The sequence below is a fragment of the Salmo salar genome, chromosome ssa03 (assembly GCF_905237065.1).
Source record: "Salmo salar chromosome ssa03, Ssal_v3.1, whole genome shotgun sequence".
Lineage (NCBI taxonomy): Eukaryota > Metazoa > Chordata > Actinopteri > Salmoniformes > Salmonidae > Salmo > Salmo salar.
The window spans coordinates 4416349-4432214 of record NC_059444.1 but is presented as its reverse complement, the minus strand read 5'-3'; the positions used below and the strand labels follow the sequence as shown (position 1 = coordinate 4432214).

Below are 15866 nucleotides of genomic sequence, written 5' to 3'. Positions count from 1 at the left end.
ACATCCCAGTGATGCTGTCTCTTTAATCTCTTTAAGGCAGACATCTACATCCCAGTGATGCTGTCTCTTTAATCTCTTTAAGGCAGACATCTACATCCCAGTGATGCTGTCTCTTTAATCTCTTTAAGGCAGACATCTACATCCCAGTGATGCTGTCTCTTTAATCTCTTTAAGGCAGACATCTACATCCCAGTGATGCTGTCTCTTTAATCTCTTTAAGGCAGACATCTACATCCCAGTGATGCTGTCTCTTTAATCTCTTTAAGGCAGACATCTACATCCCAGTGATGCTGTCTCTTTAAGGCAGACATCTACATCCCAGTGATGCTGTCTCTTTAATCTCTTTAAGGAAGACATCTATATCCCAGTGATGCTGTCTCTTTAATCTCTTTAAGGCAGACATCTACATCCCAGTGATGCTGTCTCTTTAATCTCTTTAAGGAAGTCATCTATATCCCAGTGATGCTGTCTCTTTAAGGCAGACATCTACATCCCAGTGATGCTGTCCCTTTAAGGCAGACATCTACGTCCCAGTGATGCTGTCTCTTTAATCTCTTTAAGGCAGACAGCTACATCCCAGTGAGTGATGCTGTCTCTTTAAGGCAGACACCTACATCCCAGTGATGCTGTCTCTTTAAGGCAGACATCTACATCCCAGTGAGTGATGCTGTCTCTTTAAGGCAGACACCTATATCCCAGTGATGCTGTCTCTTTAATCTCTTTAATGCAGACATCTACATCCCAGTGATGCTGTCTCTTTAAGGCAGACATCTACATCCCAGTGATGCTGTCTCTTTAATCTCTTTAAGGCAGACATCTACATCCCAGTGATGCTGTCTCTTTAAGGCAGACATCTACATCCCAGTGATGCTGTCTCTTTAATCTCTTTAAGGCAGACATCTACATCCCAGTGATGCTGTCTCTTTAAGGCAGACATCTACATCCCAGTGTTGCTGTCTCTTTAAGGCAGACATCTACATCCCAGTGTTGCTGTCTCTTTAATCTCTTTAAGGCAGACATCTACATCCCAGTGATGCTGTCTCTTTAAGGCAGACATCTACATCCCAGTGATGCTGTCTCTTTAATCTCTTTAAGGCAGACATCTACATCCCAGTGATGCTGTCTCTTTAAGGCAGACATCTACATCCCAGTGTTGCTGTCTCTTTAAGGCAGACATCTACATCCCAGTGTTGCTGTCTCTTTAATCTCTTTAAGGCAGACATCTACATCCCAGTGATGCTGTCTCTTTAAGGCAGACATCTACATCCCAGTGATGCTGTCTCTTTAATCTCTTTAAGGCAGACAGCTACATCCCAGTGAGTGATGCTGTCTCTTTAAGGCAGACACCTACATCCCAGTGATGCTGTCTCTTTAAGGCAGACATCTACATCCCAGTGAGTGATGCTGTCTCTTTAAGGCAGACACCTATATCCCAGTGATGCTGTCTCTTTAATCTCTTTAATGCAGACATCTACATCCCAGTGATGCTGTCTCTTTAAGGCAGACATCTATATCCCAGTGATGCTGTCTCTTTAATCTCTTTAAGGCAGACATCTACATCCCAGTGATGCTGTCTCTTTAAGGCAGACATCTACATCCCAGTGATGCTGTCTCTTTAATCTCTTTAAGGCAGACATCTACATCCCAGTGATGCTGTCTCTTTAAGGCAGACATCTACATCCCAGTGTTGCTGTCTCTTTAAGGCAGACATCTACATCCCAGTGTTGCTGTCTCTTTAATCTCTTTAAGGCAGACATCTACATCCCAGTGATGCTGTCTCTTTAATCTCTTTAAGGCAGACATCTACATCCCAGTGATGCTGTCTCTTTAATCTCTTTAAGGCAGACATCTATATCCCAGTGATGCTGTCTCTTTAAGGCAGACATCTACATCCCAGTGATGCTGTCTCTTTAATCTCTTTATGGCAGATATCTTGAGTAAGTTACTTGAGCAACATGACACTTTATCTCGGCCCATTTGACCTTCCAGGATGCCTTGTTGTTGGCGTAGGTCTGTGTGTGTGTGTGTGTGTGTGTGTGTGTGTGTGTGTGTGTGTGTGTGTGTGTGTGTGTGTGTGTGTGTGTGTGTGTGTGTGTGTGTGTGTGTGTGTGTGTGTGTGTGTGCCTGGATTAGAGTAACCTGAGCAACGTGACACTTCATCTCGGCCCATTTGACCTCCCAGGAAGCCTTGTCATTGGCGTAGTTCTGCTGCAGCTGGCACCTCCTGCTCTCCTCCTCCCTCAACTCTGCCCTGAACTCCTCTAACAGGGAGCGCACCGCCTGGAGCACCCTACGGTTCTCACCCACCTGGAGAGGAGGAGCGGGGGAGGAAGTGGGGGAGGCGAGAGAGGATGAGGTGGTGAGGGAGGGGTCGAGGAAAGGGGTGAGGAGGAGGAGGAGGAGGAGGGGGAGGAAGTGGGGGAGGCGAGAGAGGAGGAGGTGGTGAGGGAGGGGTCGAGGAAAGGGGTGAGGAGGAGGAGGGTGAGGAGGAGGGTGAGGAGGAGGGGGAGGAGGAGGAGGAGGAGGGGGAGAAGGGGAGGTGAAAGAGAGAGAATGAAACTGGGTCATGCATTTATTCAAGACATCATTGTGTCCTTTTTATTTATGTAATAATGTCAGCTGTTTCAAACACAAGTCATGCTTTTAATTTCCACGTTCATCTACACAAACTATAACTCTACACCACATACTAAACTCAGCAAATGAAACGTCCCTTTTTCAGGACCCTGTCTTTCAAAGATAATTAGTAAAAATCCAAATAACTTCACAGATCTTCATTGTAAACACTGTTTCCCATGCTTGTTCAATGAACCATAAACAATTAATGAACATGCACCTGTGGAACGGTCGTTAAGACACTAACAGCTTACAGACGGTAGGCAATTAAGGTCACAGTTATGAAAACTCAGGACACTAAAAAGACCTTTCTACTGACTCTGGAAAAACACCAAAAGAAAGATGCCCAGGGTCCCTGCTCATCTGCGTGAACGTGCCTTAGGCATGCTGCAAGGAGGCATGAGGACTGCAGATGTGGCAACGGCAATAAATTGCAATGTCCGTACTGTGAGACGCCTAAGACAGCGCTACAGGGAGACAGGACGGACAGCTGATCGTCCTCGCAGTGGCAGACCACGTGTAACAACACCTGCACAGGATCGGTACATCCGAACATCACACCTGCAGGACAGGTACAGGATGGCAACAACAACTGCCTGAGTTACACCAGGAACGCACAATCCCTCCATCAGTGCTCAGACTGTCCGCAATAGGCTGAGAGAGGCTGGACTGAGGGCTTGTAGGCCTGATGTAAGGCAGGTCCTCACCAGACATCACCATCAACAACCTCGCCTATGTCCACAAACCCACTGTCGCTGGACCAGACAGGACTGGCAAAAAGTGCTCTTCACTGACGAGTCGCGGTTTTGTCTCACCAGGGGTGATGGTCGGATTCGCGTTTATCGTTGAAGGAATGAGCGTTACACCGAGGCCTGTACTCTGGTGTGGGATCGATTTGGAGGTGGAGGGTCCGTCATGGTCTGGGGCGGTGTGTCACAGCATCATCGGACTGAGCTTGTTGTCATTGCAGGCAATCTCAACGCTGTGCGTTACAGGGAAGACATCCTCCTCCCTCATGTGGTACCCTTCCTGCAGGCTCATCCTGACATGACCCTCCAGCATGACAATGCCACCAGCCATACTGCTTGTTCTGTGCGTGATTTCCTGCAAGACAGGAATGTCAGTGTTCTGCCATGGCCAGCGAAGAGCCCGGATCTCAATCCCATTGAGCACGTCTGGGACCTGTTGGATCGGAGGGTGAGGGCTGAGGCTATTCCCCCCAGAAATGTCAGGGAACTTGCAGGTGCCTTGGTGGAAGAGTCGGGTAACATCTCACAGCAAAAACGGCCAAATCTGGTGCAGTCCATGAGGAGGAGATGCACTGCAGTACTTAACCTGTTAGGGCTAGGGGGCAGTATTGACACAGCCGGATAAAAAACGTACCCGATTTAATATGGTTACTACTCCTGCCCAGTAACTAGAATATGCATATAATTATTGGCTTTGGATAGAAAACACCCTAAAGTTTCTAAAACTGTTTGAATGGTGTCTGTGAGTATAACAGAACTCATATGGCAGGCCAAAACCTGAGAAGATTTCAAGCAGGAAGTGGCCTGTCTGAGAAGTAGTGTTTCATCTTGGCTCTTTTTATTGAAGACTGAGGATCTGTGCTCTAACGTGACACTTCCTACGGCTTCCATAGGCTATCAGAGCCCGGGAAAAATCTGAACGATATCGAGGCAGTACTATGGGCTTAGGCTCGTGCCCGCGTCGACCGAATGCTTTCTTTTCCTTTGTCTGTTTACCTAAACGCAGATTCCCGGTCGGAATATTATCGCTTTTTTATGAGAAAAATTGCATAAAAATAGATTTTAAACAGCGGTTGACATGCTTCGAAGTACGGTAATGGAATATTTAGAATTTTTTTGTCACGAATTGCGCCATGCTCGCCACCCTTATTTACCCTTTAGGATAGTGTCTTGAACGCACGAACAAAACGCCGCTATTTGGATATAACGATGGATTATTTTGGACCAAACCAACATTTGTTATTGAAGTAGAAGTCCTGGGAGTGCATTCTGACGAAGACAACAAAGGTAATAACATTTTTCTTATAGTAAATCTGACTTTGATGAGTGCTAAACTTGCTGGGTGTCTAAATAGCTAGCCCTGTGATGCCGTGCTATCTACTGAGAATATTGCAAAATGTGCTTTCACCGAAAAGCTATTTTAAAATCGGACATATCGAGTGCATAGAGGAGTTCTGTATCTATAATTCTTAAAATAATTGTTATGCTTTTTGTGAACGTTTATCGTGAGTAATTTAGTAAATTCACCGGCAGTGTTCGGTGAGAATGCTAGTCACATGCTAGTCACATGCTAATGTAAAAAGCTGTTTTTTGATATAAATATTAACTTGATTGAACAAAACATGCATGTATTGTATAACATAATGTCCTAGGGTTGTCATCTGATGAAGATCATCAAAGGTTAGTGCTGCATTTAGCTGTGGTTTGGGTTTATGTGACATTATATGCTAGCTTGAAAAATGGGTGTGTGATTATTTCTGGCTGGGTACTCTGCTCACATAATCTAATGTTTTGTTTTCGTTGTAAAGCCTTTTTGAAATCGGACAGTGTGGTTAGATTAACGAGAGTCTTATCTTTAAAATGGTGTAAAATAGTCATATTTTTTAAAAATTGAAGTAATAGCATTTCTAAGGTATTTGAATAACGCGCCACAGGATTCAACTGGCTGTTGAGTAGCCCATAGAGGTTAATGCAGCTGGTGGCCACACCAGATACTGACTGTTACTTTTGATTTTGACCCCCCCCTTTGTTCAGGGACACATTATTCCATTTCTGTTAGTCACATGTCTGTGGAACTTGTTCAGTTTATGTCTCAGTTGTTGAATCTTATTATGTTCATACAAATATTTACACGTGTTAAGTTTGCTGAGAAATAAACGCAGTTGACAGTAAGAGGACGTTTCTTTTTTTGCTGTGTTTGTGTTGTTTAGCACTAGGCTCTGCTGTGGTTTATTGGGATCCCCATTAGCTTTTGCAGAAGCAGCAGCTACTCTTCCTGGGGTCCACACACACACACACACACACAAAAAAACAGCATGACAAGTAACAAAACACTGGTAGACAAGGAGAGTCACGCACATTAAAAGTACAACCATATACAAACAATACCACAACACAACAAAATAATAGAGTGTGTTTGTGTGTCCCCTGTTCCATGAGATGTTGTTTTTTTTAATGGTCATTTTGCTGTTTGCTTGAGCAATAGGAGATGGAAGTGAGTTCCCTGCGATCATGCCTCTGTATAATACTGTGAGTTGCCGTGAATTCATTTTGGACTTGGGGAACTGTGAAGAGACCTCTGGTGGCAAGTCTTGTGAGGTATGTATGGATGTATAAACTATATTGATTATGCAGATCGGGAATTTTAAATCACAGTAATATTTCTCATAAAAACTAGAGGAGAAGCAATTCATATTCTCGTCAACCCTCAACCAGGAAAGACTAGCATGCATGTTGTTGATGTTAGTTCTGTGTGTGCAGTTTAAAAGGCGAGAGGTGTGCTGCTCTGTTCTGAGCCAGCTGCAGTTTTGCTGTACTTGACCATATTACCAGACAGTAATCAAGATGGGAAAAGACCAGAGCCTGAATCAACAAGTACCGTTGATTTGTGTCAAAAACACAGAACATATATATATATATTTTTAAACAGATATACCTCTTCTCCATATTGGTCCATACACATATTTATCAGATGTTATTGGTCCAGACACATGTTTATCAGATGTTATTGGTCCAGACACATGTTTATCAGATGTTATTGGTCCAGACACATGTTTACCAGATGTTATTGGTCACATGTTTATCAGCACATGTTTATCAGATGTTATTGGTCCAGACACATGTTTATCAGATGTTATTGGTCCAGACACATGTTTATTAGATGTTATTGGTCCATACACATATTTATTAGATGTTATTGGTCCAGACATATATTTATCAGATGTTATTGGTCACATATTTATCAGATGTTATTGGTCCATACACATGTTTATCAGATGTTATTGGTCACATATTTATCAGATGTTATTGGTCCATACACATATTTATCAGATGTTATTGGTCACATATTTATCAGATGTTATTGGTCCATACACATGTTTATCAGATGTTATTGGTCACATATTTATCAGATGTTATTGGTCCATACACATATTTATCAGATGTTATTGGTCACATATTTATCAGATGTTATTGGTCACATGTTTATCAGATGTTATTGGTCACATATTTATCAGATGTTATTGGTCCATACACATGTTTATCAGATGTTATTGGTCACATATTTATCAGATGTTATTGGTCCATACACATGTTTATCAGATGTTATTGGTCACATATTTAACAGATGTTATTGGTCCATACACATGTTTATCAGATGTTATTGGTCACATGTTTATCAGATGTTATTGGTCCATACACATATTTAACAGATGTTATTGGTCACATGTTTATCAGATGTTATTGGTCACATGTTTATCAGATGTTATTGGTCCATACACATATTTAACAGATGTTATTGCGGGTGTAGTGAAATGGTTGTGTTTCTAGCTCCAACAGTGCAGTAATATCTAACAATTCACAACAATACATAGGTTATACTGTGGTGTGTTATAGGACATGTACTAGGTTATACTGTGGTATGTACAGTACAAATTGCGTCCTAAGCCGAGTTTGACGTTTTCATCCTTGTGCTAAATGCTAACATGGCCTGCTTTGGGACCTGTTTTTGAATAATGGTTTGTGATTTAAAGCAGCTTCATTTTCAGATCAGTGTACAAAACCATTTCTGTCAAGTTGAAGAAATCACAACAGTAGACAGCGTAGAGCACTTTAGATTCTGTTAATGAAACATGACATACCCTAGGTTACTACTGCTCTGTTCCAGACAGACAGACAGACAGACAGACAGACAGACAGACAGACAGACAGACAGACAGACAGACAGACAGACAGACAGACACTATGGCTGATGAGTGATAGCTTAATTTCTCTTTGACTGTGAGACATTGTTCATTCTTCACAGTCTAGCGAACAAGTAGAACGATATTAATTCATATTAAACTGTATTCTACACCAACACACAGTGAGCTCATCAAGCTGGTTGATATCTCTCCTGAGAAAATAACACGTTAGCCAGGTCAAAGAGTTACCTATGTAACTATGTAACGAGCCATGCTGAAGTAGTACTAGGCGACTGTAGCTAGTCAAAATGACTGCTGGAAACAGATAACATGAACGGCTACAGGAATCAAGTTTCTACTCGGCGAGAGAAACTGCCTCCTGCAAAAGGACGCATGTCTCTTCACTGGCCAGCATGCCTTAGCGCTGTCGCTGGGAAGGCAACATGCCTTAGCGCTGTCGCTGGGAAGGCAACGTGCCTTAACGCTGTCGCTGGGAAGGCAACGGGCCTTAACGCTGTCGCTGGGAAGGCAACGTGCCTTAACGCTGTCGCTGGGAAGCCAACATGCCTTAGCGCTGTCGCTGGGAAGGCAACATGCCTTAACGCTGTCGCTGGGAAGGTAACATACCTTAGCGCTGTCGCTGGGAAGGCAACATGCCTTAGCGCTGTCGCTGGGAAGGCAACATGCCTTAGCGCTGTCGCTGGGAAGCCAACATGCCTTAACGCTGTCGCTGGGAAGGCAACATGCCTTAGCGCTGTCGCTGGGAAGGCAACATGCCTTAGCGCTGTTGCTGGGAAGGCAACATGCCTTAGCGCTGTCGCTGGGAAGGCAACATGCCTTAGCGCTGTCGCTGGGAAGCCAACATGCCTTAACGCTGTCGCTGGGAAGGCAACGTTCAGATACTGTGTGCAGACCCAGGAAATAGTATTACTTGGATAGGGATCGTTGAACTCCGCTGTACCTTTGAGTGTATCGACGGAGGGGAAATCCGTTGTACCCTACCTGTGTCTGGTTCTGCAGGCGTTCAGGGGAGGAGGGGAGTTGGGTTGTGGGGTCGGGGCCGGGGCCGTCTATCTGGGGTAGCTGGGTAGACGACCTGTCCCTGACCTCTCTCTCCGTCTCTTCCTCTCCGTGCTCCAAGACCAGCTCTGGAATACCCTCCATCTTCACATGGTGGGAAAGACAGGACATGGAATAACAAGGTTATTATACACAACTACAGACATGGAATAACAAGGTTATTAAACACAACTACAAAGACATGGAATAACAAGGTTATTATACACAACTACACAGACATGGAATAACAAGGTTATTAAACACAACTACACAGACATGGAATAACAAGGTTATTATACACAACTACACAGACATGGAATAACAAGGTTATTATACACAACTACAGACATGGAATAACAAGGTTATTAAACACAACTACAGACATGGAATAACAAGGTTATTATACACAACTACACAGACATGGAATAACAAGGTTATTATACACAACTACACAGACATGGAATAACAAGGTTATTAAACACAACTACAGACATGGAATAACAAGGTTATTATAGACAACTACACAGACATGGAATAACAAGGTTATTAAACACAACTACAAAGCAGGAAGAGGAGCAGTAAATCAGTGAACTAACTAAGTAACCAACCAACAAACAGAAATCAGTCAATCAATCACTCAGTTGACCAATCAAACGACTCGATCCTGCACTGATGATTGATTGAGTGTTTTGAGCTAGATGTCAACCCTCCTCCTGGAGAACTTTTGGGAATGCAGGCTTTTGCTCCAGCCCTGTTATACACTGTTTGGTCACTGTGCTCTAACCAAATGTACTCAGCTCAATCCTCCTAAATGATCGACTGCCTTTTGGTTTGTTCCTTAGGAGCTCCTGAGCAGGCAGGTGAACAGGTAAGACTCATCCAGGACTGGAGCTCCTGAGCAGGCAGGTGAACAGGTAAGACTCATCCAGGACTGGAGCTCCTGAGCAGGCAGGTGAACAGGTAAGGCTCATCCAGGACTGGAGCTCCTGAGCAGGCAGGTGAACAGGTAAGACTCATCCAGGACTGGAGCTCCTGAGCAGGCAGGTGAACAGGTAAGACTCATCCAGGACTGGAGCTCCTGAGCAGGCAGGTGACCAGGTAAGACTCATCCAGGACTGGAGCTCCTGAGCAGGCAGGTGAACAGGTAAGGCTCATCCAGGACTGGAGCTCCTGAGCAGGTAAGGCTCATCCAGGACTGGAGCTCCTGAGCAGGCAGGTGAACAGGTAAGACTCATCCAGGACTGGAGCTCCTGAGCAGGCAGGTGAACAGGTAAGACTCATCCAGGACTGGAGCTCCTGAGCAGGCAGGTGAACAGGTAAGACTCATCCAGGACTGGAGCTCCTGAGCAGGCAGGTGAACAGGTAAGGCTCATCCAGGACTGGAGCTCCTGAGCAGGCAGGTGAACAGGTAAGGCTCATCCAGGACTGGAGCTCCTGAGCAGGCAGGTGAACAGGTAAGACTCATCCAGGACTGGAGCTCCTTAGCAGGCAGGTGAACAGGTAAGACTCATCCAGGACTGGAGCTCCTGAGCAGGCAGGTGAACAGGTAAGGCTCATCCAGGACTGGAGCTCCTGAGCAGGCAGGTGAACAGGTAAGGCTCATCCAGGACTGGAGCTCCTGAGCAGGCAGGTGAACAGGTAAGGCTCATCCAGGACTGGAGCTCCTGAGCAGGCAGGTGAACAGGTAAGGCTCATCCAGGACTGGAGCTCCTGACCAGGCAGGTGAACAGATAAGACTCATCCAGGACTGGAGCTCCTGAGCAGGCAGGTGAACAGGTAAGACTCATCCAGGACTGGAGCTCCTGAGCAGGCAGGTGACCAGGTAAGACTCATCCAGGACTGGAGCTCCTGAGCAGGCAGGTGAACAGGTAAGGCTCATCCAGGACTGGAGCTCCTGAGCAGGTAAGGCTCATCCAGGACTGGAGCTCCTGAGCAGGCAGGTGAACAGGTAAGACTCATCCAGGACTGGAGCTCCTGAGCAGGCAGGTGAACAGGTAAGACTCATCCAGGACTGGAGCTCCTGAGCAGGCAGGTGAACAGGTAAGACTCATCCAGGACTGGAGCTCCTGAGCAGGCAGGTGACCAGGTAAGACTCATCCAGGACTGGAGCTCCTGAGCAGGCAGGTGAACAGGTAAGACTCATCCAGGTCTGGAGCTCCTGAGCAGGCAGGTGACCAGGTAAGACTCATCCAGGACAGGAGCTCCTGAGCAGGCAGGTGAACAGGTAAGGCTCATCCAGGACTGGAGCTCCTGAGCAGGTAAGGCTCATCCAGGACTGGAGCTCCTGAGCAGGCAGGTGAACAGGTAAGACTCATCCAGGACTGGAGCTCCTGAGCAGGCAGGTGAACAGGTAAGACTCATCCAGGACTGGAGCTCCTGAGCAGGCAGGTGAACAGGTAAGACTCATCCAGGACTGGAGCTCCTGAGCAGGCAGGTGAACAGGTAAGGCTCATCCAGGACTGGAGCTCCTGAGCAGGCAGGTGACCAGGTAAGACTCATCCAGGACTGGAGCTCCTGAGCAGGCAGGTGAACAGGTAAGGCTCATCCAGGACTAGAGCTCCTGAGCAGGTAAGGCTCATCCGGGACTGGAGCTCCTGAGCAGGCAGGTGAACAGGTAAGACTCATCCAGGACTGGAGCTCCTGAGCAGGCAGGTGAACAGGTAAGACTCATCCAGGACTGGAGCTCCTGAGCAGGCAGGTGAACAGGTAAGACTCATCCAGGACTGGAGCTCCTGAGCAGGCAGGTGAACAGGTAAGGCTCATCCAGGACTGGAGCTCCTGAGCACGCAGGTGAACAAGTAAGGCTCATCCAGGACTGAAGCTCCTGAGCAGGCAGGTGAACAGGTAAGACTCATCCAGGACTGGAGCTCCTGAGCAGGCAGGTGAACAGGTAAGGCTCATCCAGGACTGGAGCTCCTGAGCAGGCAGGTGAACAGGTAAGGCTCATCCAGGACTGGAGCTCCTGAGCAGGCAGGTGAACAGGTAAGACTCATCCAGGACTGGAGCTCCTGAGCAGGCAGGTGAACAGGTAAGGCTCATCCAGGACTGGAGCTCCTGAGCAGGCAGGTGACCAGGTAAGACTCATCCAGGACTGGAGCTCCTGAGCAGGCAGGTGAACAGGTAAGGCTCATCCAGGACTAGAGCTCCTGAGCAGGTAAGGCTCATCCGGGACTGGAGCTCCTGAGCAGGCAGGTGAACAGGTAAGACTCATCCAGGACTGGAGCTCCTGAGCAGGCAGGTGAACAGGTAAGACTCATCCAGGACTGGAGCTCCTGAGCAGGCAGGTGAACAGGTAAGACTCATCCAGGACTGGAGCTCCTGAGCAGGCAGGTGAACAGGTAAGACTCATCCAGGACTGGAGCTCCTGAGCAGGCAGGTGAACAGGTAAGACTCATCCAGGACTGGAGCTCCTGAGCAGGCAGGTGAACAGGTAAGACTCATCCAGGTCTGGAGCTCCTGAGCAGGCAGGTGACCAGGTAAGACTCATCCAGGACAGGAGCTCCTGAGCAGGCAGGTGAACAGGTAAGGCTCATCCAGGACTGGAGCTCCTGAGCAGGTAAGGCTCATCCAGGACTGGAGCTCCTGAGCAGGCAGGTGAACAGGTAAGACTCATCCAGGACTGGAGCTCCTGAGCAGGCAGGTGAACAGGTAAGACTCATCCAGGACTGGAGCTCCTGAGCAGGCAGGTGAACAGGTAAGACTCATCCAGGACTGGAGCTCCTGAGCAGGCAGGTGAACAGGTAAGGCTCATCCAGGACTGGAGCTCCTGAGCAGGCAGGTGACCAGGTAAGACTCATCCAGGACTGGAGCTCCTGAGCAGGCAGGTGAACAGGTAAGGCTCATCCAGGACTAGAGCTCCTGAGCAGGTAAGGCTCATCTGGGACTGGAGCTCCTGAGCAGGCAGGTGAACAGGTAAGACTCATCCAGGACTGGAGCTCCTGAGCAGGCAGGTGAACAGGTAAGACTCATCCAGGACTGGAGCTCCTGAGCAGGCAGGTGAACAGGTAAGGCTCATCCAGGACTGGAGCTCCTGAGCAGCAGGTGAACAGGTAAGGCTCATCCAGGACTGGAGCTCCTGAGCACGCAGGTGAACAGGTAAGGCTCATCCAGGACTGGAGCTCCTGAGCAGGCAGGTGAACAGGTAAGACTCATCCAGGACTGGAGCTCCTGAGCAGGCAGGTGAACAGGTAAGGCTCATCCAGGACTGGAGCTCCTGAGCAGGCAGGTGAACAGGTAAGGCTCATCCAGGACTGGAGCTCCTGAGCAGGCAGGTGAACAGGTAAGACTCATCCAGGACTGGAGCTCCTGAGCAGGCAGGTGAACAGGTAAGGCTCATCCAGGACTGGAGCTCCTGAGCAGGCAGGTGACCAGGTAAGACTCATCCAGGACTGGAGCTCCTGAGCAGGCAGGTGAACAGGTAAGGCTCATCCAGGACTAGAGCTCCTGAGCGTAAGGCTCATCCGGGACTGGAGCTCCTGAGCAGGCAGGTGACCAGGTAAGACTCATCCAGGACTGGAGCTCCTGAGCAGGCAGGTGAACAGGTAAGGCTCATCCAGGACTAGAGCTCCTGAGGGCAGGTAAGGCTCATCCGGGACTGGAGCTCCTGAGCAGGCAGGTGACCAGGTAAGACTCATCCAGGACTGGAGCTCCTGAGCAGGCAGGTGAACAGGTAAGACTCATCCAGGACTGGAGCTCCTGAGCAGGCAGGTGAACAGGTAAGGCTCATCCAGGACTGGAGCTCCTGAGCAGGCAGGTGAACAGGTAAGGCTCATCCAGGACTGGAGCTCCTGAGCAGGCAGGTGAACAGGTAAGGCTCATCCAGGACTGGAGCTCCTGAGCAGGCAGGTGAACAGGTAAGGCTCATCCAGGACTGGAGCTCCTGAGCAGGCAGGTGAACAGGTAAGACTCATCCAGGACTGGAGCTCCTGAGCAGGCAGGTGAACAGGTAAGGCTCATCCAGGACTGGAGCTCCTGAGCAGGCAGGTGAACAGGTAAGGCTCATCCAGGACTGAAGCTCCTGAGCAGGCAGGTGAACAGGTAAGACTCATCCAGGACTGGAGCTCCTGAGCAGGCAGGTGAACAGGTAAGGCTCATCCAGGACTGGAGCTCCTGAGCAGGCAGGTGAACAGGTAAGGCTCATCCAGGACTGGAGCTCCTGAGCAGGCAGGTGAACAGGTAAGACTCATCCAGGACTGGAGCTCCTGAGCAGGTAAGACTCATCCAGGACTGGAGCTCCTGCCTTTTTGTCCTTCTATGAATTAGTTTTACATTTATTTTGAGTCTCTTTTCAATGTTTTAATTTGAAAATGTAACGAATTGCACATTAAACTAGATCATTTGATAATCTCTTGAACCTCAGTAAGTCCCCCATCCCCGGCCCAACTGTGCAACCATGCAGTTAGGCTACTGGCGGCGAGCGGAGAGTTTCAACACTGGTCTGTAGGTCTAGCTAGTTGGCTACTTTTGAGATGTATCTGTAATGTTTTCTCTCACTGTTAGGGACAGAGAAGGGCACTGTTGTCACACCCTGACCTTAGAGGGCCTTTCTATTTCTCTATTTGGTCAGGTCGGGGTGTGATTTGGGTGGGCAATCAAGTTTTCTTATTTCTTTGTGTTTGGCCGGGTATGGTCCCCAATCAGAGGCAGCTGTCTATCGTTGTCTCTGATTGGGAATCATACTTAGGCAGCCTTTTTCCCGACCTGTGTTTGTGGGTAATTATTTACTTCTGTGAGTGTTTTGTGTGGTTGCCACGGTTGCGCCACGGTCTGTTTCTGTTTTACCTGTTTGTCTGTGTAAAGGGTTTCACTTCGAATGAAAGGATGTGGAACTACACGCACGCTGCGCCTTGGCTTACTTATGATAGGGAGTTTGAAGACAGTGAACGTGACATCTGTTAGTAAGAGGCAGATTTAAACAGTAGCACAAACTAAAAATCAAGAAAAAACTAATTTGTTTTGACAGCATACCTATCTAACTAGTTAACTAGTTAACTATCTAACTAGCTAACCAGATAGCAGATTTACATCATCACTCGCTATCAGCCGATAGCCACTCTTTTCCCGAAGTTTATCGTCTCTAGTCGTCTCAACTTAAAAGGCCTAGGAGTCACTGGCACTTGCTTGTGTGTCGTTGCAGAAAAATAAAGAGGCCTGTAAATGTTTAAATAAATAAATGTGTAGTTGTTATGGGGGGGCCATGCTCTGTGCATGGCCCTACCTCTGAGTGTGCTGTCTCCTCCCCTGTCTCTGTCCTCTTCCTCAGCCTCCAGCCTCAACTACCTGGGGTTCAGCCTCTACCTCTAGCCAGTCATCTCACCTCTGAGTGTGCTGTCTCCTCCCCTGTCTCTGTCCTCTTCCCCAGCCTCCAGTGCATGAGGATCCAGCGTAGCTTCATATAGAAGATGATGGTGTTGTGTCTGAACAACTGGACCTCCTGCTGCAGTAGGGTTCTCTCCTGGACCCAGGGAGCCTCGTGGGCCTGCAGGCCCGTAAGATCCAGACCCACCCTGGGCCTCACACCCTGTGGATCCAGCCGCCTACGCTCCTCATCCTGGTGGAAGATAGGGAGGGTTGGGAGGGAGGGAGGGGTGATAAGAGATGAGGGGGGTGATATGTGGGGTAGGGAGATAGGGAGGGGAGGTTGGGAGGGAGGGAGGGGGTGATAAGAGATGAGGGGGGGTTGATATGTGGGGTAGGGAGATAGGGATGTTGGGAGGGAGGGAGGGGTGATAAGAGATGAGGGGGGTGATATGTGTGGTAGGGAGATAGGGAGGGGAGGTTGGGAGGGAGGGAGGGGTGATAAGAGATGAGGAGGGGTGATATGTGGGGTAGGGAGATAGGGAGGGGAGGTTGGGAGGGAGGGAGGGGTGATAAGAGATGAGAGGGGGTGATATGTGGGGTAGGGAGATAGGGAGGGGAACATTTTGTTATTCTCCAGTATTTCCTCATTGTGGTGGGTAGGGAGGTGGAAAAGGGGGGGGGGCAGGTCAGGAGTTTTCCCCACATGAACCCTAGTTGAAAACTACTGTATGTCTAGGTCCCAGAGTTTTTCAAAGGTCCTGGAGGGTTCTGTGACCATGTGACCTAGCCAGGAAAAACTCTGAGCCCTGGAGATAGTCTTTAACCAGGCCCCAGAGCCCTGAAGTATGTAGCCTACACTCCCCTACATATTTACTATTTACAGTATGTACACTCCCTTATGTATTTTTTATTTACAGTATGTACACTCCCCTATGTATTTATTATTTACAGTATGTATACT

The 15866-nt window shown here is 48.0% G+C and overlaps 1 protein-coding gene across 3 annotated transcripts in view; it reads right to left on the bottom strand.

Moving 5' to 3' along the window:
• Nucleotides 1–15866, bottom strand: part of LOC106596607 (microtubule cross-linking factor 1) — a 127214-nt gene that overhangs the window by 27047 nt on the left and 84301 nt on the right. For all 3 annotated transcript variants that reach the window (XM_045714418.1, XM_045714419.1, XM_045714420.1), the window contains 3 exons: nucleotides 14922–15155; nucleotides 8549–8710; nucleotides 2140–2307 (listed from right to left, as the gene is read on the bottom strand). In XM_045714418.1, coding sequence (XP_045570374.1) covers nucleotides 2140–2307; nucleotides 8549–8710; nucleotides 14922–15155 — 564 coding nt within the window. The remainder of the gene's footprint in view (nucleotides 1–2139; nucleotides 2308–8548; nucleotides 8711–14921; nucleotides 15156–15866) is intronic.